Source organism: Myxine glutinosa, chromosome 9 (assembly GCF_964187855.1).
Source record: "Myxine glutinosa chromosome 9, kmMyxGlut1.1, whole genome shotgun sequence".
NCBI classification, from domain to species: domain Eukaryota; kingdom Metazoa; phylum Chordata; class Myxini; order Myxiniformes; family Myxinidae; genus Myxine; species Myxine glutinosa.
The window spans coordinates 34,417,914-34,444,371 of NC_136269.1; the positions used below are offsets into that span (position 1 = coordinate 34,417,914).

At 48.0% G+C, this 26,458-nt stretch overlaps 1 protein-coding gene across 9 annotated transcripts in view; it reads right to left on the reverse strand.

Annotated features, from left to right (window-relative positions):
- LOC137435484 (uncharacterized) overlaps nt 1–26,458 on the reverse strand; it is a 131,240-nt gene that overhangs the window by 30,855 nt on the left and 73,927 nt on the right. For all 9 annotated transcript variants that reach the window (XM_068129304.2, XM_078784265.1, XM_078784264.1 and 6 more), the window contains 2 exons: nt 17,884–18,043; nt 7,559–7,658 (listed from right to left, as the gene is read on the reverse strand). In XM_068129304.2, coding sequence (XP_067985405.2) covers nt 7,559–7,658; nt 17,884–18,043 — 260 coding nt within the window. The remainder of the gene's footprint in view (nt 1–7,558; nt 7,659–17,883; nt 18,044–26,458) is intronic.

Sequence of the window (26,458 nt, forward strand, 5' to 3'; positions counted from 1 at the left end):
ATTTCATGTCATGTCAAAGTCTCAGCTCTGTCAAATCACCAAAATTCTGGTTCACTAATATATAAACGATCACAGAAGTTACCAAAACAGGATGTCCATATTGTTCTGCACACAACTGGATTGCTTGGACGATTCAAAATTTTCAACTTTCATGATAATTTACAGAATAGCCAACTCTCTCTTTGGGTTATTTGTCTCAACACCATAATGCAAAATGTACAGCAGACATGCTATTTCAAACAAACATACGTTCCAGAGATAGAATGCGTGAAAACTTGAATTGGCAAGAATTTTAGACAGCATTAAGGCTTTTGTGGAAACCATCACTCCTGTCGAGTACAAGGCTTTCAAATGCCACATCAATTCACTGATTGCTGCTTGACTCGTGATGAGGCATAAATTGAACAACAAAAATTGAACTTACTTTGAACAACATTGAATACTTTGAACAAAATTAAACATTACCAAGATTCAATTGAACGACAAAAAAAGTTTATCTGCAATTTTCAGCAATGGACAAAATAGAGATAGCGATGCAACGAAGAAAATAAAGAAATCTCAACTGGGCAGGTCCATGACAACAGAACCCGTACCAAACTTGCTTCTGATGTTTTGATTTGAGGGTTGTCCCTTTGAGCTTTGTGCCCTCAGCAAATCCTATTTTACATGGAAACTGCCTAAAAAAGAAACTAGAACGGCACTCAGTACAGCGCATACCTCTGCCAGGCTGAATAGTTTGTTTTGTATCCCACTGATAGGCCGAATCTGCATTCCGACCTGAACCAAAATCTAATCGGCTTGTTCTTGTCACCTAACCAACTCGTCCACCAGGCTGTCATAACTCGTCCATAACTTTTTTTTTTTTTTAATATCATGTTATATAATCACTTTTCACGTTATATATATAATCGCTTGTTATATAATCGCTGTTATATAATCTCCATTCATTCATTCATTATAATCGCTTTTCACCCGATCTCTCAATGGTGAAGAATCACTTAAAAATTAAATAATTATTGTATCCGAATCCATAATCAGATCTTCACCAAAATCGAAATGATTAGTCCTTCACACACACAACCTGTCCACCAGGTTTCGTCCAAATCCGTCCATAACCTTTTGAGATATCCTGCTATGTACCGTTTTTGGCCCTATCTCCCAATGGTGAAGAATCGCTTAAAATTATTGTAGCCGGATCCGAATCCGGATCTTCACCAAATTCTAATCATTTCTTCTTTGTCACACACACTACCTCTCTACCAAATTTCGTCCGAATCCATCCACAACTTTTTGAGATATCTTGTTCACAAACAAACAAAGACAGACAGGGGTGAAAACATAACCTCCATCCACCTTCGGTGGCGGAGGAATATGAATGAATGATCGTTTTAAGGCCATTTTCCCCGCTAGAGCGGGGGTTAGCCTTGCGGGCCCCATGACAATCATGGTTCCCTGTTTGAGGCAATGTTTTTATGGCCGGATGCCCTTCCTGACGCCAACCCTTGGTCGCCTCTTACGATGCGCAGGGATACGGTGTACCTATTCTAAATCGGGGTACACACCGTGATCATTCATCCCAGCAAGCTGGTACTCAATTTGCCGACCTCGGAAGGATGACAGGCTGAGTCAACCCCCTGGTGTTAATTCAACGATTGACCGGGATTCGAACTCAGGATCCTAGGATCCCAAGCCGGCACCCTAACCGTTAAGCCAACACCAGGCAACCTTCGGTGGCGGAGGCAACGAGGCAAATTGGGGGCAATCAAACGAGGTTTTTCATCAATTTAGAAACGCCAGTCTGCCATTATATTATATTGCATGGCTTGGAATGTTTTTAATAAAGTTGTTTCACAGTACATCTCATAGGTGTTCGCTTTTTCAAATGTTAGGTGTTTGTTCTTTTACATTTTGTACGTTTTTCTTTAAAATCCCAATAAACGACTAGGACCGAGTGAAGCTTACTGCTGTGTATAGTCTGGGATCCGAGACCTCAAAATTTGATTTTGAAGTGACACCCCTGCTATAAAATGTTTGACAGCTAGATCATGTCTGTGGGGGTGTTAGCCACCAGAAAAGTGACTTTAGCAAGGTAGTTTGGATTGCGCGAATTCTGTAGGGACATTTTTTAACTTGAGGCATCAACTGTAAAAAAGCAAGAAATTTAGGGGTAGGGGAAATTCAATTGACCATATATATCCCATAATACAGGGGTGAGTGCAACAAATTACCACTCATTCTTTTTGTTATAAAGTTGGCTTTTATATGAAACATGATTCAACGTGATTGGACCGTCCATGAGGTCAGCAGAGATCAAAAGGTCACGGAAAGTGGGTTAAGCTAAAAGTTTAGCTCCTTTAGTAAATAAAATCACATTTTTCCTACTTCAAGCTCAATATAGCCAAACTTTTACACCCAAAATATGTTGTTTGTACCCCTCAAATGTTTTTGGGAAAGAAATGCCCCGACTGAACTTAACTTACTGGCATGTATGTCACTTTAGATTTGCATAACTTTTAAAAAATCACCAAAATCGGGCATTCACACTATCTATTTGCACGGTACTCTTCAACATGTTTTAAAACGACAAGTCATACCACATACTGTCTGGAAAAGTGTCATTACCTCTATTTACTCATCATCATCACCGTCATCAGTCAGAAGCCGTCCACATTTTTCCCTGTCGCCATTGCAGGCACATGCAATGATGCATGGTACTCCAGCTTTCGCACAAGGGCAATTCCTCAGGCAGTTCGGTTTCTTCTTACATTTGCAGTACTTCAACTTCGCAGCAGAAGGCTTTGATGGCTTGCTCTTCATGACAGGAATTAACCTGTCACCATCCACACTCCTGCCATACTCTTCAGGTGGAAGAAGCACTGGATTGCTGAGTGAAGCTTGCTTGTATAAGCTGATCTGACAAAGGCTCCTGAGAACGTGGAAGTGAAAAGCATCTTCTGTTGGAGGAAGGGAGCGCAGATCTAGTTTGCTAGATGCAAACAAGTGGGTGCGGAGCTTATCCAGGGATGAATACCCTGGCTTGCCATAGAGATCACAAAAGAAGCTTCGTGCTTCAGTTATCACCTGATCATGTGCAGAAGGTCCGGATTCATGTCGGATGAAATTGGACAACGCTGGCTGTTTGTGAACATGCTGGAGTGCGACTTTCACTGCTCTCTTCTTACCCCGTTTGAAAGGATAGCTCACCGAATCACAACCTGACAGAATGTAGGAGATGAGCATTGTGTCTGTGAGTGCCAATACGTCCTTTCCAACTGCTTTGGCCAACTCATTCACCAAGTCATGAATGGGGAGGAACAGATCATCCTTTTCCACCCATAACTCAACAACGTTTGTCAACCGAGGGAAATGATACATTGACAAGACGATGATATCTGTATCTGTAGCCTGAATGACAACTACGCTGTTGTCACAGCTAGCAATGTGAGCAAAGATTCTGGTGTCCGCCTCCTCGTGGTTAGGACAGTACAGCTCATCAACATTGGTATGTTCCGTCTGCGTCACACGAGTTGCCTGGGCGTTGACCCCAAGGACCAGGCAGAAGCCATCAGGCCAGGATGACTCCTGGGACCAACGTGAAGCAAGATACGACAGCAGATTGGTCTTGTTACAAGGGTTTGACAGGAATGTGTTCCAATCAGGGATTTTCATGATGTCCGCTGGAACAAACTCTGGCAAGTTGGTATTTGACTCCCGTCTCTGGCGTTCATCCCCTTTTAGACTCTTTAACCCAAAATCATATTAATCGCCCACGAAATGCACTTCAGTGCAATGTCTGGGTTTCATGTTCAAGAGTTTGTTCCTGTACCTTTCCTGAAGTTGGTCAAATGTACTCGAACCAAGTGTGTTGAACCGCTGGATGAATGCCATTGCATCGACTACATAAACTGCATCAGATGCAGAAGGAGGCAACTCTTTTAACGGTTCCCATGACTTGGCAACCTCTGCCTGTAGAGTGGATAGATAGTTGAATTTGCAACCTTTCCGCATGGAAAATCCATTCTTCTCTGGCTCAAACAACGAGGGAGGGTACTCAAGCCATTCGTAACTAAATGCGTCAGTCCGTGCCTCATCACTCAGGTCCTGTGCGAAACAAAGTGCCCTTGTCACTGCACTCTCCTCTCTGATGACTTCTTTCACAGTGTCCATCTTTTTCTTACTTTTCTTCAGATGCGTGGCGAATGTTTCTATCTTCGGTTGGACAATCTTGTCTGCATTCGTCGTCGTGGCAGCATCCATTGCGTCCAAGCCTAGACGTTTGACATCTACCAGGGTAGTTGCTGCAAGAATCTGACCTGTGGATATGTTCATTAGTTTATCTGTCGCAAGTGAAGGATTGAATGGGTTTTGCATCTTCTCTTCCACGGTCCGTTTGATCTGCAACACGGCTTCCATGTCGTCTTTCCTCAGCTTCTCGTGGTGGTCAGATTGCGGCGAGGCCATGTGTGCCATCTGTTTTGCACTTTCAGAGACAGAGGTCATGAACGGTAGAGCCTTGATGTACTTTTCTCGTGCTGATTCAGACTGTGTTATACCCTTAAAGAGGCTTGTTTTGCCTTCCCTATTGTAGGTCTGTTCAAGGGCAAGGTCTGTCCACACACCATTAAAGTCTCCTGCAGTCTGGTGAACTGTGAATTTGCCAGCTGCAAACTCCTCGTGCACTTCTGGCGCTGTTTCTGGAAGCTTTTGCATCTCACTGAGATAGATCGGAAGGCAGGACATGTACTTACTATGGCCGGAAGCAATGGTATAGGGTAGCATATTCTGTCCCTCTTGTAAGTGCTGTTGCCACAGCCCAGCTCTCTCAGCATGGATGTAACGCCTTAGGATAAGCACCATGTCTATGTACATGCTCCAAAGATGGGCTGTCACTCCTAATCCCTTCTCAAAATCTCCCCAGAGCGACTCCAGTGACTCTAGGCATTTCATGACTTCCTTCATGAGTGCAGCAAATTCGTCCTTCTCTTTCCTGTCAAAGGCATTTCTAAGACTTTCAAGCAGAGACGAAAGCAAAGAAAGTGTCTCCTCATTCTTCTCGAACAACAGCCATTTCTCAAATGCCTCCCACTTCAGCATGAACAATGCCTCACTCAACCATGAATGATAATGGACCATCTTATAATAATCTTTTCCTGCCATGACTTTATTGGCTGTACCTCGACCACAGATATCACTAGAAACCAGAATGTCCTCTATGCCACTCTCCATAATGAAAAATCCAATAGATCCCAAGAAGTTCTGGGCTATATGGAATCCTCCAAGTCGAACAATAACATCTTTGTACTTTTCCGATTCCTTCCTAAACAACCCCTTTACTATGTCATATATCGCCTGGTCACAAGTCACCACCGTCTTAGCCTGACCCATCTTAAGACTCAAGGAGACAAAGTAGTCCAATGAGGTCTGGACTACATCTGCGTTGGTTGGGTTTTGTGGAAGCAATGGTCCATAACCAATCGTTGTTTTATCTGTATGTTGCCCAGAACTGTATTCAAAGAAGCTGCTCCATGTCAGGCTACCAGTGTCCTTGTCGTTTTCACCCGTCATCAACTGTGTTGGATACATCCTCAGTAGGAACCAAACGATGTTCTTGTCAGCTAGAAAGCAGGCTTCCCCCTTGTCATCATGAGGAAGTTCAATATCACGTAATGACCTAGCCTGTCTTCTGTCCTTCAGTGTCAGTTTACTACTTACTGGAACGAATTTGTCTGGTTCACTGATAGTCAGTTTCCTCGTTTTCTTAAGGGGCACTGCCCCCACTACCTCCCCACTTCCTTCTCCCTCAAATGTGTACTGATAAATTATATTTGTTGTAGCATCAAAACTACCACCATCTTGTGTCTCTGAATGGAAGTTTAAGGCTGAAGATCTATGGTAATCATAAAGATCAGCAAGAGTGAAGCAAGTTGCTGAAACAAATGTAGCATAATAATCCCTAGCACCACACAAAAGATGAAAAGCATCAACCACCATAGTAAACCATCACTATTACGATCAATATAGGCCAGAAACAGTAGAAGGATGCAAAGAACATATTGTGACATATACATATGTGATTTATTTGATAAAGGAGCTAAATTTTCAGCTTAACCCACTTTCCGTGACCTTTTGACCTCTGCTGACCTCATGGATGGTCCAATCACGTTGAATCATGTTTCATATAAAAGCCAAATTTATAACAAAAAGAATGAGTGGTAATTTGTTGCACTCACCCCTGTATTATGGGATATATGGTCAATTGAATTTCCCCTACCCCTAAATTTCTTGCTTTTTTACAGTTGACGCCCCAAGTTAAAAAACGTCCTTACAGAATTCGCGCAATCCAAACTACCTTGCTAAAGTCACTTTTCTGGTGGCTAACACCCCCACAGACATTATCTAGGGGTCAAACATTTTATAGCAGGGGTGTCACTTCAAAATCACTTTTTTACACATTTCCAGGCCTCGGATCCCAGACTAGTAAAGGCAATATGATCTGGAAAGTGGGCGGTTCGATTTCGACCTTAGTAGTCTTACAAGACAAAACGATATGCACCGTTTCATCTCTTGACACTCAGCATTTAGAGGATAGAGCAAGGACAAACTTTATTGATTGACATCTTGGGGTGGGCGATTTCTCTCTAAAATTGCCCGGCTAACTGAGGGGAGAGAAACATTGCCACTGGAAAGCGCTGCCAGCACCCAGTGCATTCCGCCAATGTAGAAGTCAAGGCCTGTGTTTGTCTGCCGTGAGCTCGATAAAAAACTGAAGTTGATCACGCTCTCCCGCAACCATGGTCGGACTGGCATAACCAGTGCAGGCTCAGAACTCAGGTTTAAATTGCTGCTGAAAAGGAAGCAATCTGAGACAGTGGTGTTGGATGATGCGTGTAACACGTAACTGCGTGAATCGTAAGCTCGGAGTGAACGTTGGTGACGAAGCCATTGCCTTTAACTGAAACAATCATGTCGTGATTGAGTTACATCTTACACTCATCATCCAACAGAGGATTTCCAGAGGTCACATTTTACATTTTTGCCTCCAGATAAACACTTTTTTGTGACACACCAGATATGTACATGGGATGCGGCCAATGTGATCCAAAAACTAACACGAAATATTTCTGAAACATGATATTGATTTTAGAAGAACCAACGGAAGCTAATCTTTCATTTCTTCCCTCATTTGTATGTATTGTTGCGATGATGACCACACAAATTACCAAAGTATGAAACATGGAAATCGAGTGTGATGTGAATTGACCATGGTCGCATTTTGAGGGGTCCTCTGAATATTGATCCAATATGACAAGTTTGTCCCAACTTATGCAATGTTAACATTTTATTTAATGTTCAGGATGCTCTCGGTCATCAGAAAAATATAGTGCCAGAGGTTTGTGGGTGGGTGGGTGGGGGGATGGGGGGGAGGGGGCGGGGGCAGGAGGGGGAGGGGGAAGGGGCACCAGCCCGTGGCCGACAATACATCAGCATAAACTTCCATACCATACATCACAATGCCAAACAACGTCTTAAAGAATTCTGACAGCAAACAAGGTATTACCTTAGTTTTTTGCCCTGCTGTTCAAACATGTCAACGTTTGCTTTCAAATCAGAACTCACAACATCGGCGCATGGCTTCTCAGCAGGATGTACATGTTCCCCTACGTAACCAAATGAAACACACGAGTGCAACAATGTTGGGCATCAAACCAAAAATAAATCACTAAACTAGCATCATACAGTGACACGTCCGGCCAATTAGCAGAAACATGGAGTTTGGGTTCAAATTACCGAGATATTCAATGAACATTCGAGGAACTTGTTCTTTGGGCATTTTTACGGTACGAGAAACACTTGCCCGGCTAACTGAGGGGAGAGGACCCTTTGGGAGCATTGCCAAGTCAAGCTCCCCCTCCCACACACCCCCCCCCCTTCCCCCACCCCCCACTCGTGGGAGGGAGAGGTTACCTGGGTACTTCCAACACAAATGCAAAAATTGATGGAGATCAGGCCAGCCCTGTTTTTTTCTCGGATTTTCAGACAGGGTCATGCATGCACCACCTCATTTAATACTAGTAAATAACACCCATCGCTTTGCTGACGGGAATGCTAATAGAGGAGGGGGAGTGAGAAAGAGGGGGAGAGAGGGGAGGTGGGAGTGAGAAGGGGGGGGGGAGGAGGGGAGAGAGAGGAAGGGGGGAGGAGAGGTGATGGGAGTGGGAGAAAGAGAGAAGGAGGAGGGAAAGAGAAAGAGAGAGAGGAGGAGGGGCGAAGAGGTAGTTGGCAAAGAGTTTGCACATCCAACACACAACACACACATGAAAACTCTTATTATTATAGATAGTATGATAAACTACGTAATGGATGAGTACATTGAACTTTTATACAACAGTAGCAAAAGGTAAGTAGTCATTTTATTCACAAATGTTCTCAAATATTCTTCATTTTGCAGGAAGAATATCAATGAGTCAGAATAATAAATGTCTTCGCCTTAAGGAAACAAAAAGTTCCTTTTGGGAAGAAGTAAATAAATAATTAAGGGGGGGGGGGGCACGAGCTTATCAACATAATGGATTCATGAAGATCTCTTCACAGCAGTCCAGCTCTTACTTTTGGCCAGAGTACCTGCATCCCACCTGGCACTTCATGCACTGAAGTCTAAAACTGAGACTCGGGGTTTGCCCCCTTACTTCCATCAGTAGTTTGTAGGCCATTTTATTTTTAACATATCAAGGCATGTGGAAGTTCAGATAGAGGGGGTGAGAAGTCGACAGCAACGATTGAGCAGAGGGAAAGCACAGCCAAGGGAAGGAGACTTGAGCAAAGTACGAACAGACAGGAAATGCAAGAACAGACGCGACAAGACAAGACGACATAAGTAGATCGATGAAGGACATGTGAACAGACAGGAAAGGTTGATGAACAGGACAAATGCGGAAAAATATACTAGAGCAGACTCGATGAGAAATGACGATAAATAGGAGTAATATGTTGTTACAAAATAGAGATGGTTCACCATTTTTAAAGAGTGGAGGTAGGAACATGACAAACAATTTGACAATTTAGAAAATGGGCCAAAAACATGCATGAACAAGCACGAACCAAAAGAAAAAACTGTGCACTTTTTATATACACTGAACCGAACGTTGCTTGTATAAAATAAAATAAAAACACAGCGCATCAAGGAACCAGGCACCGCTGGGTGCACATTTAGCTCCTTCTCATTACATGTAGTTGCGAAAGGGTCGTGCGATACCTCAGGAGTACATAGATTGCCTCGAGACGTAAACAATCACCCTCCTGCAACATTCGGAACACGTTATTCCAGCTTAACAATATGGGCCTGGACGTCAGATATCACAGGTGCTCGTGAAAAGAACATCTCCGGATGAAAAGACAACACATTTTTACATCATTTTCTGAACGTTCCCATTTGCACTCCCATCTGACCAGGTATCTTAAAACGCTGCTTGTGTCACAGGTGAAAATTGCCATATTTGTTCATAGTCCTTGGCCAGTACAATATTCAAAAATGTGATTCAATAAGGAAAGAAAACCTTCCCCTCCTCTCCCCCTGGCTACCCCAAAATTGGTTAACCCATTGACCACAAGCATATTGAAAGCAATTTTCACATACAAGTGCAATTTTATTATTAGTTTGGCAAACTTTCAACTTTTGAAATTGAAATTAAAGTGGATGCATGACGAAAAATACAAGATTTTCTAATAAACCAAAAAAAAAAGCCAAATAAAGATGAAATATAAATGACAAAAGCCCTCACCCAATGTTTGCCATTGTACAAACAGAAAGTAATCCAAAATTTCAAGGAAAATGTCGGAGATACACCACTTTAAAATTTCGGGACGTACGTGTCCCTTGCTCCTTAAAGGGTTAATAAACTCCGAAGTTGTGAAATGCAGAAGAGTTCTCCGAAAGGAAACAATTCTTGTGCATGATGGTGCACATTAATGCAAACACACCTTTTATACGTGTATAACACTGGTGTTACGTGTTACCTCCCTAAACCCCGGTTACGGTGCCCCTCAGAGTCTCGAGAGGGAACACGGCAGAAAGATTTGTTATTTTGAGTGTTCCAATAAAACATGGTAAAATCACACCAATGCAAATTTGGAGTGAACGTTGGTTGGATAACATACACAATAATAACACTCTGAAAGAAAGTACCATGAAAATATCACTTGCATCAAATTAACAATACATATGATGGTACCATCATTCCCCAATGCTCTCAAAGCAATAAACTCACGATACGCCAAATGTGAATGGAATGTAACATTCCCAAAGTCCATGCACAAATCCCAACACGGGGTGAATGTCGAAGTCGTGCAGAACGGCAAGAACAGGCAGGTATCGGAAAAGCGGCGGACGAGGATTTACGAGACGAGAGGTCGATATGGGAATTGAGCCGATATGGAAACCAACGGCGATCAACACAATGAGGTCGATATGGGAATCCCAACGACAAAACAGGATGCACCAGGCAGACTGCCTCCTTGAGGGAAAATTGTGGATCGTCCTGTAATGGAGGCATTTGCTTCTCCACCAAAAATAGCTCACGCTTGGTAATAAAACCTGAGACGCAGGTTTAATTGCAATCGCAATATAGGACGATGTCGCGGGGCAATCCCTTTCACGGGAAGAGTCAACTCATTCGCAACAAATATCAAAAAAGTCCGCTCGCAGCCTCGATGCGACTCACGACTGTCTCCTCCCTCTCTCCTCTTCCGGATTCTTTGCCGAGTTTTCCTTTTTCCTTCACAAACATTTATTTTTACCTTTTACTAAAGTCATCTCCATTTCACACAAAAATCTTAACAACAATATTACCTGAAACTAAAAATCCCTCTAGTATATAATAACAACAAAGCGGAGGTGACAAATCCAGAACAATGGTCAACCTAAAAGTTATGGGTTCACATTTGACTGAAGGGTGCAATAAGCAGACCGATTCTTGAAAGTGAACCAGGCCCAAAAATAGTTACTATGTTGTTGCTTTGTTAGTAAACACACAGCAAGTTCATTAGATCCATTCAGGGAAAGGGGGGTAGGAGAGGATAATCTGCCAACTCCACCCAATATGATCTTGATTAAATGCCAACAACATGAGCTGCTCACGGTACAACAATTTAAAAAAACTGAACCAATATGGCTATAGAAATGGTTTACAACAATATGTTTGAGAATAATATTAAAATCCTCTTGAATAGGTAGTTTGGATGCTGTAGCAGCAAACTTACTGCACAAAATGAACCTTTATCAAGAACATCTGATACAGTATATCAGATTGAAGTAAATGGGACAACTCGTATTGGGACGTGTGAAGAGATCTGCACTCACTCGTGACGACAGGCCCGAGCACTCACTCACTCGGGGTGATGGAACGCAAACACGCACGCACTCTCTCGGAGCCACAGGAGGAAAGTGCTCACTCACTGACGGGATGCAAGCATGCACTCACTCATTCCAATACATGGGAAACGAGCATGCACTCACTCCAAGGGATGGGATGCAAGCTCGGACTCACTCATTCCAATAGATGGGAAACAAGCATGCATTCACTCATTCCAATAGATGAGAAATAAGCATGCACTCACTCACTCCAGGGGATGGGATGCAAGCATGCACGCACTCACTTGTGCCAAAAGGAGGCAAGTATTCATTCACTCTGGGCGATGGGAAGCAAGCATGCACTTGCTCATTCCATGGGACGGGATGCAAGCTCGCACTCACTCATTCCAATAGATGGGAAGCAAGCATGCACTTGCTCATTCCAAAGGATGGGTAACAAACATGCACTCACTCACTCCAGGGGACACGATGCAAGAATGCACACACTCACTGACTTGGGCTAATAGGAGGCAAGTATTCACTCACTCTGGGGGATGGGAAGCAGGCACGCATTCACTCGGGTCTGGAAGCCAAGGTGGACTCAGGGGAAAATATTTTGGAGGAGGAGGGCGAAGCATGTAGGGAGTAATGAGCTTTCTTGAAGGGGTCCATTTCGGTATAAAGAGCTCACACAAATGCCTTCTTTGAAAATGCTTCTGAGAACTGTTACAGGTTCTACACACACATCCGCCCCACCCCCCCCCCCCCCCCACACACACACACACACACACACACACACACACATCCCTTCCCCCCACCCACCCACACATCCCTTCCCCCCACCCACCCACACACATCCCTTCCCCCCACCCACCCACACACATCCCTTCCCCCCACCCACCCATCCCTTCCCCCCACCCACCCACACACACATCCCTTCCCCCCACCCACCCACACACACATCCCTTCCCCCCACCCACACACACATCCCTTCCCCCCACCCACACACACACACATCCCTTCCCCCCACCCACACACACACACACACACATCCCTTCCCCCCACCCACACACATCCCTCCCCCACACACACACACACACACACACACACACACACACACACACACACACACACACACACACACACACACACACACACACACACACACACACACACACACACACACACACACACCTGCTGGTGCGCAGGCGAGATAGGGGGCACCTCCGGGACACAAAGGTGATCCCGGGGGAGGAGGCCGTTTCACAGCACCACTTGGCTGTCTGCGACATAAGGGTGAAAGGCGCGAGGAGAGCTCAGCGGGTGAAGTACCAACCGAGAATGAAGGTGTGGAGGTTGAAAGAGGTGACAGTGAGGGAGGCATTAAAAGAGAGGCTGAGTATGGTGGAGGATGATGTGGTTGAGCTTGAAAGTGGTTGGATGTCAATGAAAGCTAGTCTGTTGGGAGCCGTTGGTGAGGTATGTGGATGGACAAAAGGACCACCGAGGCACTCGGAAACATGGTGGTGGGATGATGAAGTTGGAAAGAGGATTGACGAGAAGAGGAAGAAGTCCAAGGAGTGGCAGAAGGCGAAGGGTATGGGGGCATAAAAGGCAGAGCATGAAAGTTATAAGGCAGCCAGGAAGGCTGCAAAGAAAGAGGTAGCAAAGGCGCAGGAGGCATGGAGGAATATGTTCGGAGAACGCTTGGATTTGGAAGAGGGTCAGAGAGCGGTATTCAGGATTGCAAAGCAGATAGCGAAAGAGAGGTGTGATGTGATGGGGGTGAGTTGCTTGAAGGATGAAGTGGGACAAATCGTTGTCGACCCAGATGGAATTAAAGGAAGATGGAAAAGATATATGGAAATGCTGTTGAATGCAGAGAATGAATGGGATGGCAACATAGAGAGTAACGCCGTTTTAGGACCGGCAGAGAAGATAACCGAGAAGGAAGTTGAGGAAGCGATAAAAGCAATGAAGAGTAGAAAAGCGGGAGGGCTGACGGGAGTTGTGGGAGACATGTTGAAGGCAGCGGGAGGTTGGGGTGTGAAGAGAATGACAGAGATCTGCAATCTGGTGGTGAAAGAAGGCCGCATTCCAGTGGCTGGGAACTGAGTACCCTCGTCCCTCTATACAAGGGGAAAGGTGACCCTCTGGACTGTGGCTCGTATCGAGCGATAAAGTTATTGGAGCATGGAATGAAGGTATTGGAAAGTGGGTTGGAGAGGAGGATAAGGAAGAAAGTGAAGATTGACGAAATGCAATTTGGATTTATGCCAGGAAGAGGAACGACAGATGTGCTTTTTATTGTGAGGCAGTTGCAGAAGTATATGGAGAAGAGGAGGAAGTTGTTTCTTGGGTTTGTTGATCTGGAGAAAGCATTCGATAGGGTTCCACGCGAAGTATTGACATGAGCATTGAGGAAGTTAGGAGTGGAGGAATGGTTGATCCGAGTAGTGATGGCAATGTACAAAAGAGCGCGCACAGCTGAAAGGACGAAGGACGGGAACAGTGGTGAGTTTGAGGTGAAGGTGGGAGAGCATCAGGGGTCGGTACTAAGTCCACTACTATTTGTAGCTGTAATGGAGGTGCTGGCTCGGAATGTAAAGGAGGGTTTACCGTGGGAGTTGTTGTATGCAGATGATCTGGTGTTGATTGCAGAAAGTATGGATGGACTGAAGGAGAAGATGAACAAGTGGAAGGAATGTATGGAGACAAAAGGTCTGAAGGTGAATATCAGAAAAACGAAGGTGATGGCAAGTGGTAAAGCATGTGGTGAGGTGGAAAGAACTGGGAAGTGGCCGTGTGCTGTGTGCAGGAAGGGTGTCGGAGTGAACTCCATTCAATGTACAATGTGCGCTGAGTGGGTTCATCAAAAATGTAGTGGTCTGAGAGGGTCATTAACCAGTGTGGCAGCTACATTCAAATGTAAGGTGTGCACAGAGGGAGCTGCAGATGGAGGAAATGTTGAGTTGGATCTTGGAGACGGCGTGAAGCTGGAAGGTGTGAAAACATTTTGTTACCTCGGAGACATGCTGAATGGAGAAGGTGGATCAGACTCGGCATCGGTTGCTTGAGTGAGATGTGCATGGAAGAAGTTTCGGGAACTGAGTGGCGTGCTGACGAGGAGGGGAGTGTCATTGAAGCTGAAGGGAAAGGTGTATGCTGCATGTGTGAGAAGTGGTATGATTTATGGGAGCGAGACATGGGTAATGAACGTCGAGCAGCAACGAAGGCTGGAAAGGGTGGAAATGCGAATGGTTCGGTGGATGTGTGGAGTATCGTTGAGAGAGAGGAAGACAAATGATGAATTGCGAAACATGATGGGAATAGAGCCTGTGATTGATGCTGTGAAGAGGAACAGGTTGAGATGGTTTGGTCATGTGTTGAGGAAGGATGAAAGTGACTGGTTGAGAAGAGTGGTGGAAATGAATGTAGAAGGAAGTAGAGGACGGGGAAGACCGAGAAAGTCTTGGCTAAAGATGGTCGAAGAAGAAATGCGGGCAAAGGGGTTAACAAGGGGAGATGCAGAAAATAGGGCAAAATGGAGAAGATTGTCTTGGAGACCGCAAGGCTCACCCCCGCTCTTGCAGGGAAAATGCCCTTAAAATGCCTGTTGTTGTTGTAGTAGTACACACATATCCTACACACACACACACATACACACACACACACACACACACACACACACACACACACACACACACACACACCCTACACACACACACACACACACACACACACACACACACACACACACACACACACACACACACACACACACACACACACACACACACACACACACCATTTATAGGAGAAGAGCATCTCAAAATGTTTATGTTCACTCATTGTCAATATTCCACTTCAACACGAGACACTTCAACACGACAAAAATGGCCTCTAAAGGTGGTTATTATAACACGAGCGCCCTTCATTACACGGAGAATATAAAGACTATATTCCAGCACTTGCCAGGTTTGCACGAGCATGCTTCGTCGACACTTGCAATGAATAACAAAAAAATGTGCTGCAATAAACTTGAGTTGCTTACCAATATGCAGAAAACTACTTCTAATTATATTACCCCATTCGGAAGTTAGGCTTCATTCTAAAATGCAAAGGTTTCGTGTGATCGCCCTGAATAATCAGTAGTGTTTGCCACATAACATGAGACATTTTCGTTTTAACAAAAAGCAACAGAAAAAAAACAAAACAACTATTCACTTCTCTTCAAAAAAAACTTTTATTGAAGATAAAGTATAAATTCAGATTTCGTGATATTGAGAGTCAAGAGTTGTTTTGAAACGACAAAATGCACAAATAGAAATCACAAGAAACTCCGACAACCACTCAAAAAATAACGGAAATGGAACCAAAAGAGCTTGCAATGGAACACTGGCACGACACACATCTTCTTGCAAATCAAATGCCAGTTCAAACCTCGGTAACAATTCCATCATAACAATCATAATTTTGATTCACATCTGAGAATTGCACCACACAAATCCAACTCCACTGCTCAACACTCCACTGCTCCAAAAGGATGAAGACACCCAATGCAAAAAAAGATTTTTTTAGCTGCAATGTTTATAGAAGCTTGTTTGTTTGTAGTTTATAGACCGCATTTCATACAGTAGGGGTACTTCTAATTAACGCAACAACTATTTTGAGTCACAAAGTAGTTCAAACACTAAAAAATAGGCCGTATTGACCCCTTCAATACGAAACAAAACATATTTGGACAAAACCGCAATCTATCAAAACACTTTAATAAACACCATTTGCTCGTTCAAAAGGTGGAGTGCTTTTAAGAAGAGCGGGAGAGTGGGGTCGGTTGAACAGTATGCACAATATAGGGGAAAAAAAAAATTCTTTTACTTTATAAAGCTTTACAGAAACCACCACAATGTGAATGAGTGCAGCTACCAGAGCTATATTTCTTTGCTCTTCAGTTTGCATAATACCTAAATAACCCACAATCTGAACAAGAGACGCGTCATTTGCATAACGTTATCTGGCTGTACTTAGGCAGTTAAGACCGAAAAATAGGGCGTATCGTTCATTTTTTCAGGAAAGCACCAAATTTGGCACAGATGTAGTATGGACCTACACAATTGTTTTCCTGAGGGGCGCCCAAAAATTCCGAACCCCTGGTGGCCGCCATATTGAATTTCAACATGACCGCCCTCTGTGACCTATTTCCCTCAATAACTTCTATACTATGAGCGATAACACCACAGTTCCAGTGTCTTACCCCATGTTTTCATGGTCTCTGAATCCAATGGGATCAATTGCATAAAGATTGGCATCCATCATCTTTAATTTCAAGATGGCCACCATGGTGTTTCCATTTTCCTTGAATCTCTCATAGTATTTTAGGTAAAATTTCAATTCCAAGTGATACACATTGTTTTATTGGTCTCTGATAACAATGGAATGGTATTAATTAATCAAAGTTACACACAGTTGCAGTTTTAACTTAAAATATTGTGGGCACTTGAAAGGTGGAGGCTCTCGCACAGACGCGTAGTACTATAAGCACTGTCCATCGCAGTCACACAGTGATGTGCAGGGCAGATTTGCCCTGGAGCATTTACAGTTCGACTTGCAATGGCAGCTTATAAGCTCTGAACATGCCTCCTGTATCAGTCGTATTGTGGTCCAAATTGGTGTCCAAGAAGTCCCTGTTTTCATCCAGCCCAAATCAGCTGGTGATGGAAGTTCTGGGTAGGGCACAAGTGCCTGACTCCATATGTGTCCAGCCTGAAAACATGCACGTTTTAGGTGTTGTTCGAAGGCGTCTGCTGTTGGGGGAATGTGATCAATTGTTCTTGCCTTCTTCGTGAACAAGTGTCGGCGCATGTCATTCACTGTCTTTATCTCGGTAGTCCGGTCATAGAGGATGGCAACATATCTTTCTATGCTCTGTAGTTCCATAGTAATAGCGTCCACAAATGGCCTATAAGCGAGAGCATGAAAGGTCTGCGTGATGCTGGGGTATGCCTCCCAAGCCTTCCAGGCTGTCTTTTTCCCAATTTGGGCAAAAAATGACACTGTGTCACAGCCAGTGAAGGCATGAAATAATGGCAAAGACTCGGACTTCCTGCGGCCAAGGCCGGTGGCAATTTTATGGATGGCAAGGTAGCGGTAGCTTTTACCAGTGCCAATGGCAATCCAGAGTTCCTCCACACCATGTGACTGGTAGGTAAAGTAGTGTGCTATTGCCAAGACCACAATACAAGACCAAGACCACTCATAGTATCGAAGTTATTGAGGGAAATAGGTCACAGAGGGCGGTCATGTTGAAATTCAATATGGCGGCCACCAGGGGTTCTGAATTTTTGGGCGCCCCTCAGGAAAACAATTGTATACGTCCATACTACATCTGTGCCAACTTTGGTGCTTTCCTGAAAAAATGAACGATGCTTCCTCTTAACTGCTCTGCTACTGAATCATTCCAACAAGAGGACATCAAATTGACATGGCACACGGAAAGGGGCATTAAAACAGTATGTCAAATTGCTCAGGCTCACCCATGGACGGAGACTCGGCAGCGGCGAGAGGGTTACATGGTGTCGAGACGAGCATGGCGTGCCTGGCGAATGTGCAAGTGTTTGTGGGGCTGAAATTAAAAGTGTGACACATTGTCGTGCTTTGCCACTTCAGCAGACACGTGTCCTGAAGTAACTCCTCCTAAGACACGAAAAAACAGGGTTCAAAGAGCATGTGTTAAATAAATAAATAAATAAATAAATAATAAAAAAACTACCTGCGTAAGCGGTTACGAACACAACCGTAGGACAGAATCAAATTAGTTCACACTATTCCCAAACAGTTCATGCGATCAATTACTAATATGGAAAATTAGAATTGAAGGAGCATGAAAATCCAAACGGAGAAGAGTGGCAAAATAGGTTTCGAGATTAACCATGCAGGATTGGAGGAGGGGGGAATTTCACAACAACATACAAGGTGGCCGGCACAATCATAAGGCCCAAAATGAAGCAAAATCTAGATCGACATCTCTGCCTTTGTCTATTTGTGACCATAGAGCTTTAATCTCAGTCTGCAAAGACTTGAGGACCACACGGATGCCTCCGAGTTTGGAGGTGATGTGTTGGTGTAGCGGCTACCGCTGGGTTTTCACAATCGCCTTGCACCTATCAAGGACGCGGAGCGATCACCATGCCGGGCTCGTCCAGGACGCCTGGGCAGGCCCGCGCTCAACTTGCCAGGCCTCGGTCGGGACGCCCAGGCATGCCCGGGCAGGCTCGCCCTCAACTTGCCAGGCCGCAGCCAGGACGCTGGGCCACGCCCCCTCTCGCCTTTCCTGGGCAAACGCTCCGGGATAATATGTATATATATTGCTGCCCGATAAACGGGCTTTTCAGAGTGCCTGAGTGTTTGGTTTGATTAAAGCAACTCGGATGAATTCCAGCTTTTTGTCGCGTCCATTCTTCCGATCGACGTGGGAGCCCCAGCTCCTTCATTGGTGACCTACCGACATGGACACGGCAGTCGCCCTTAAACTGCCTACCTTCTGGGAGGCTCACGCGGCGGTTTGGTTCGCACAGGCGGATCCCTGTTCGCCCTGCGAGGCATCACGGCCGACGACACCCGCTTCCACCATGTGGTAGCAGCGCTCGGTTCGGCCACCGCGGCCCGCGCCCTGAGCCTCCTCGAGAGCCCGCCAGCCGCTGACAAATACGGCGCGATCAAGAAGCTTCTCCTCGACGCTTTCGCCCTCCCATCGGCGGAACGCGCACGGCGCCTGCTCGACCTGCCCAAGCTCGGCGACACGCGCCCTTCCGAGCGAATGGACTACATGCTTTCACTGCTCGGCGAGCACTCTCCGGCATTCCTGTTCCGGGAGCTGTTCCTCCGTCAGCTGCCTAACCCGGTACGCCTCGCCCTGGCAAGCACGACGATCACAGATCCCCGGGCCCTTGCCAGAGAAGCCGACAAGATCTCCGCCGCAGGTCAGCGCATCGCAGCGGCGACATGGGACCCACCGCCGTCCGACGCAACACCCATGGCGCCCGAGCACCCGGCACGGTCGACGACCGAACTGCCGACGCAATTGGCGGCCGCTACACCGAGCCGACCACCTCCAGCACGACGACCGGGGCCTCCACCTGACCAAGCGTGGTGTTACTATCATGCCAGGTTCGGACAGAAGGCCCGGACATGCCGACCCCCGTGCACCTTCGGCAGGCCGGGAAACGGCCGGGCCGGCGTTCATTACCAGCCATGAGCGCCGGCCACACGGGCAACTTACTGTTCATCACGGATAAAGCGTCCGGACGGCGCTTCCTGTGCGACACCGGCGCCCAACTGAGCGTCATACCCGCCTCTGACCAGGACAGGCAGTCCGCGGTTTGCGGCCCCTCCTTGGTTGCGGCCAACGGATCGACCATCCGCACCTTCGGCCCGCGCAACGTCACCCTTTGCTTCGGCGGCCAACGCTTTGCTTGGACGTTTGTAACCGCAAACGTGCCCATGGCTCTGCTAGGCGCCGACTTCCTCTGCGCACACGGACTGCTGGTGGACGTCCAACGGCGTCGTTTAATCAACGCCGAAACCTTCAGCTCCCTGGTATGCACATTGAGCAGCTCCGCGCCGACCGAGCTGGCATGCGCCGTCCCGGCGGCGAACAAGTTTGCTCGCCTGCTCACGGAGTTCCCGGCCCTCACGCGGCCGACGTTTTCGGCCGTCGCAGTACGGCATGGGATCGAGCACCACATACCAACCACGGGCCCGCCGGTCTACGCCAGGGCCCGCCGCCTCGACCAAGCCAAGCTCGCCGTGGCGAAGGCCGAATTCGACGCGTTGGAGCACCTCGGCATCGTGCGGCGCTCCGATAGCGCGTGGGCCTCGCCACTGCACATCGTGCCAAAGCCGGGGGGTGGATGGCACCCGTGTGGCGACTACCGCCGTCTCAATGACGCTACCACCCCCGACAGGTACCCGATTCCGCATATCCAAGACTTCTCCGCCCGTCTGGCGGGACGGGTCATTTTTTCGAAAATTGATCTCATATGGGGATATCACCAGGTACCTGTCAGGGTGGCCGACGTCCCTAAAACGGCAGTCATCACGCCGTTCGGCTTATTCGAATTCTTGCGGATGCCGTTTGGTCTCAAGAACGCGGCTCAGGCATTCCAGCGCTTGATGGACGGCGTGCTGCGTGACCTGCCGTTCCTTTACGTTTACCTGGACGACATCCTCGTCGCCAGCACGTCCCGGGCCGAGCACCTCCTCCACCTGCGAACACTGTTCGGGCGCCTCAGCGAGCACGGCCTCATCGTCAACCCGGCCAAATGCCACTTCGGCACGACGGCCGTTGATTTTTTGGGCCACCACATCACCAAGAACGGGGCCGTGCCGCTGCCAACCAAGGTCGAGGCCATCACCACGTTCCCGCGTCCCCGCACCATAAAGGCCCTGCAGGAATTCCTGGGAATGGTGAATTTTTATCACCGCTTCGTGCCCCGCGCTGCTCAACTCATGCGGCCCCTCTACGAAGCCCTCCGGGGCAAGCCGGCCAAGCACGACATCGCCTGGTCCGCAGCAATGGATGCGGCCTTCCAAAGCTCAAAGCGGGCCCTCGCCGACGCAACACTGCTCGCTCACCCGGTGCTCAACGCTCCCATCGCCCTCACCACGGATGCCTCCGACTACGCGGTGGTCGCCGTACATGAGCAATGGGTGAACGGGGTTTGGCAGCCACTCGCTTTTTTCAGCCGGCAGCTCCGGCCGAACGAGCTCAAATACAGCACGTTTGACCGGGAGCTCCTCGGTCTACACCTGGCCGTCCGCCATTTCCGCCACCTCCTGGAGGGCCGACCTTTCACGGCGTTCGTCGACCACAAGCCGTTGGTTTACGCCATGGCCAAGGTCACGGAGCCGTGGTCGGCCCGCCAACAGCGCCACCTCTCCGCCGTGTCGGAGTTTACCACGGACATCCGGCACGTCGCCGGCAAAAACAACGCCGTGGCCGACTGTCTTTCCCGGGCCAGCGCGAACGCGGTCCACCGGGGCATGGACTTTGCGCTTATGGCGGCGGACCAAACCACCGACACCACGGTGCAAGCCCTCCGGGCGGTGGACACGGGCCTCCGCCTGGCCGACATCCCCTTCGCGGACACTGTCCTGCTCTGCGACGTCTCCCAAGGCCAGCCTCGCCCCATCGTGCCCGTCACCTGGCAACGCCGCATCTTCGCCTCCCTCCACGGCCTTTCCCACCCGGGCCGGAAAGCTTCCCAGAAGCTGGTGTCGGCGCGATTCGTCTGGCACAGCCTTCGTCGGGACGTCCGCGATTGGACCAGCACCTGCACGGCCTGCCAACGGGCCAAGGTCCACCGACACACCCAGGCCCCGCTGGCACCTTTCACCGTGCCCGAACGACGTTTCGACCACGTCAACGTGGATCTGGTGGGCCCCCTCTCCCCGTCACGGGGGTTCACACACCTGCTCACCATGGTGGACAGGACCACCAGGTGGCCGGAGGCTGTTCCCCTCGTCTCCACCACCACCGCCGAAGTGGCGCAGGCTTTCATCGCCACCTGGGTCGCCCGCTTCGGCGCACCGGCGGACATCTCGTCAGACCGCGGACCACAGTTCACCTCCGAGCTGTGGGGCGCGGTCGCCCGCAACCTGGGGGTCAAGCTCCACCGTACTACGGCCTACCACCCCCAAGCAAACGGGTTGTGCGAGCGATTCCACCGCTCCATGAAGGCCGCGCTCATGGCCGGCCTTCAAGACGGCGGTTGGGCCGACCGGCTGCCGTGGGTCCTTTTGGGCCTCCGCACGGCCCCCAAGGAGGACCTCCAGGCATCCACCGCCGAGCTGGTCTATGGCCAGGCGCTACGCGTCCCGGGCGAATTCGTGCCCGACGCTACCAGTCCCTGGTCCGCAGCTCACCAGCGCTCGGACCTCCAGGAGGCCGCCCGACGGTTTGCCCCCGTGCCAACATCCCACCACGGTGACCCCCAGTCCTACGTCCCCCCAGCACTTCGCACAGCGGAGTATGTTTTTGTGCGTCACGACGCACATCGGGGGCCACTCCGGCCGCCGTACGACGGGCCCTTCCGGGTGCTGCGACGGGACGACAAGTCGTTCGTCATCGACATCGGCGGCAGGTCGGACCGGATTGCGGTGGACCGCCTCAAGCCGGCGCACGTGGACGTCGACCACCCACCACGGGTGGCCCTTCCGCCGCGGCGAGGCCGCCCCCCGTCCACGGTGCCCCCCACTCGACCGCCCACCACCACACCGGACCCCCTCCCACGACCCGCCAGGGGTCGCTTCGGCCGGGTCATCAGGACCCCACTCAAATTGACCCTGCCGGTGCAAGTCGATTCTGGGGGGACGTGTGTAGCGGCTACCGCTGGGTTTTCACAATCGCCTTGCACCTATCAAGGACGCGGAGCGATCACCATGCCGGGCTCGTCCAGGACGCCCGGGCAGGCCCGCGCTCAACTTGCCAGGCCTCGGTCGGGACGCCCGGGCAACTTGCCAGGCCGCAGCCAGGACGCTGGGCCACGCCCCCTCTCGCCTTTCCTGGGCAAACGCTCCGGGATAATATGTATATATATTGCTGCCCGATAAACGGGCTTTTCAGAGTGCCTGAGTGTTTGGTTTGATTAAAGCAACTCGGATGAATTCCAGCTTTTTGTCGCGTCCATTCTTCCGATACAAGGTGGCCGGCACAATCATAAGGCCCAAAATGAAGCAAAATCTAGATCGACATCTCTGCCTTTGTCTATTTGTGACCATAGAGCTTTAATCTCAGTCTGCAAAGACTTGAGGACCACACGGATGCCTCCGAGTTTGGAGGTGATGTGTTGGTATAATTTATGCACATGTCAGCACCATGTCATTGGGTTAGTGTGCTTCTTTAGTTAAATTTCATGTTCCTGACTGTAAACCTCCTAATTGTCGATGAGCAGGGCAGATACAATGTGTCAGCGTGGCAGGCGACACTTGTTGCTAACAGGTTGTGCAGCAATTGCTGGAGTGAGACTCGATCTGTGCCGCGTGTGTGTGTGTGTGTGTGTGTGTGTATATGTATGTATATTGTATATATGTATATATATTGTTGCGGGTTGAGGGCGAGAGGGCACGACCGAGAGAGGGGTCGCGTTCACTCGACTTCCCACTCCTGAATACCAATTTGTTACGGTAAAAGGAGGTCGAGATGGTACTAGGCTCTCTGCTCACCTTCACTCTTTCATTCCCCTTTTCTCCCGCCTCTGGAACAAACTCCCCCACTCCCTTCAATCCCACTCCTCCCTCCAGGTCTTTAAAACAGCTGTTCACCACCATCTCTTATCTTCCCCCATCGAAAACCTTGATCTTTTCTACCCCCGGTAATTCACTCCAGAGTCCTTGCAGTGTTCATATGTTTTATTCCTCTCCCACCTCCCCCCCAAGTCCTCCCGATGTCCCTGCTCTCAAATGTTGTGTTTGTGTCCTTCCCCCTCTTCCCCCTCTCTTTTGTGTCCTTCCCCCTCTCTCCCCATCTTGTCTGCCGCTCCCCTTGTTTTTTGTGTTTTGTGTGTCGGTTTGTCTTTTTGTGTGATTAATGTTAGCTCTTTCACGAGCCTCGATCTTGTATACAACAAAAAAAAGAAAAAAAAAGAAAAAAAAAAAGGGATAAACCCTCCGATCGAACCCTCACTTTCCCACACCTTTTGGAATGCCGAGCGCTTTTCACACGGTGTGGAAAGCGGCCCTTACCCCAACAAGGATTATGAACCCGATTCGAGCCTAATTCGGTCTCAGATGGTGTGAGGTAAATTGATGAAAGGACGTAACGAGCAGGTAGAAGATGAAGAACAAAAATGAACAGCCTTTTATTTGTACAAGGCACAGAGAAAAGAACAAAGATTTAGCTTACCAAATATTCCTTACCTAATAATAAACCCCAACTAGTACCTTCACACTGACACACACACACACACACACACACACACACACACACACACACACACACACACACACACACACACACACACACACACACACACACACACACACACACACACACACACACACACACACACACACGCGGACAAAAAGCTGGGGTTAAAGGTCCGTACCGATGTACGTCCTTGGGAGTCCTTGCTGGTGACCATGGTGACCTTGCCGGTCTTCGCAGCCCGGTCCCCACGTGCAGCCTGGACCAGGTAGATTCCACGCAAGTCAGACAAGTGGAAATTGCCAACGCATGTGGGTCAGCCAGACGGCGCAGAAACTTAGTGTTTATCCAGAAGACAAAGCAAAGGGCGAACACGTGTCGTCTGGTGGAGGAAGAACCGAAAAGGCAAGCAAGTCCAGGTGTGTCCTCCGTGAAAGGTCCCAAAAGCAAGAGAGATCGTGTCGTCCACGAGGCACAAAGGGAACAGAGCAGGAGGACGTGACGAAAGGAGGCAAGAGCGCAGGTGTGCTCTCCAAGTGGCGAAATCCCAGGGCAAAAGAGAGCAAGAGAATCCAGGTGTGTCCTCTGTGATGTCCCAGCGAAAAGAGATTGACACTGCGACTGCGCTGAGCATCGGCTGATATCAGGCTTCCCCACGCCCTTCAAACAACCTCCCATTAGCCGCTTTTGGTCACGTGCTGGCCTTCGATCTCCCCTCCCCCAATGAAGGTTACATTCCTCCTTCCCTCATTCGTTCAGGGAAGGTTTTACTGTCCATAAGTCACGTGGGCCTGTGGTGTTGGCCACACCTCTCTGCACGTCTTAATGGCCCTGCGTTTAACCAACGAACATCCTGCCTACTCAACGCATATTGGTCTTTTTTTACTACACAATGGGGAAGGGCTAATCTGTACATTCAATAGAAAACAAGTGTTACGCCTAGGTCCCCCGCCGGTGAAGTGATGCGAGTTGACAAAGTGGAAGACGCAAGGCGGCCATCTTGGATTTTGACGTGGCGACCCCATTTTCAATAGCGTTCTTCCTTATGCCGAGATACACCCACACACCAAATTAGAAGTTGGTACTTCGCTTATTTTTCCAAGATATTCATCTCACAAGGTTCAGACATACATGGCGGCGGCCATCTTGGATTTTGACGTGGCGACCCAATTTTAAACAGCGTTCTTCCTTATGCCTAGATACACCCACACACCAGATTAGAAGCTGGTACTTCGCTTATTTTTCAAGATATTCAGCTCACAAGATTCAGACATACATGGCGGCGGCCATCTTGGATATTGACGTGGGTTGCACCCACACACCAAATTCGAATTGGGTCCTTCGCTTACGCACGCACGCACGCACGGACAAACCATAGTCCCCCTTTCGCTCCGCGGTGCGACGGGGGACAATAACTGACTAATGCAGGCTACATGTTGTCGTGCAATTTAACTACCGTGAGTTTGCCTTTATGGCACAACTACAATAATATAAATATACACTTACTGGCCTGCTCAACGCATACTAACACCGGAAAGGAGACTAAGCTAACATTTAATAAGAAATGACTGAACTAAAGCGAGGCTACATGTTGTGGTGAAACTACCTACGAGGGGGGGCATCCTCGATTCGCAAAACCACAACTATATATATATATATATATATATATATATATATATATATATATATATATATATATATATATATATATATATACATATATATATATACAGTCACGTGAAAAAGTAAGTACACCCCATGTAAAGTTTTGACTTTTTCAACATATTTTAACATACAGCTATTTGATCTTCATTTCAACAATATTGATAGATAAAGGTGATATAATATAACAAATATCATGAAACATTTACATTTTGCAATCAATTATATAATTTAAATAAACATAAATGCAAATTTCGCATGTGGAAAAAGTAAGTACACCCTTGGCTCTAATAGGTGGTATTGCCCCCTTTGGCAGAAACAACATCAAGTAGGCGTTTCTTATAACTGTCTACCAGTCTCTGACATCGGCTGGGAGAAATTTTTGCCCACTCCTCCATGCAGAATTCTTTCAGCTGTGCGATGTTTGAGGGGTTTCTTGCATGCACAGCTCGTTTCAAATCCCCCCACAACATCTCGATGGGATTTAGATTCGGGCTTTGACTTGGCCATTCCAGAACCCTCCA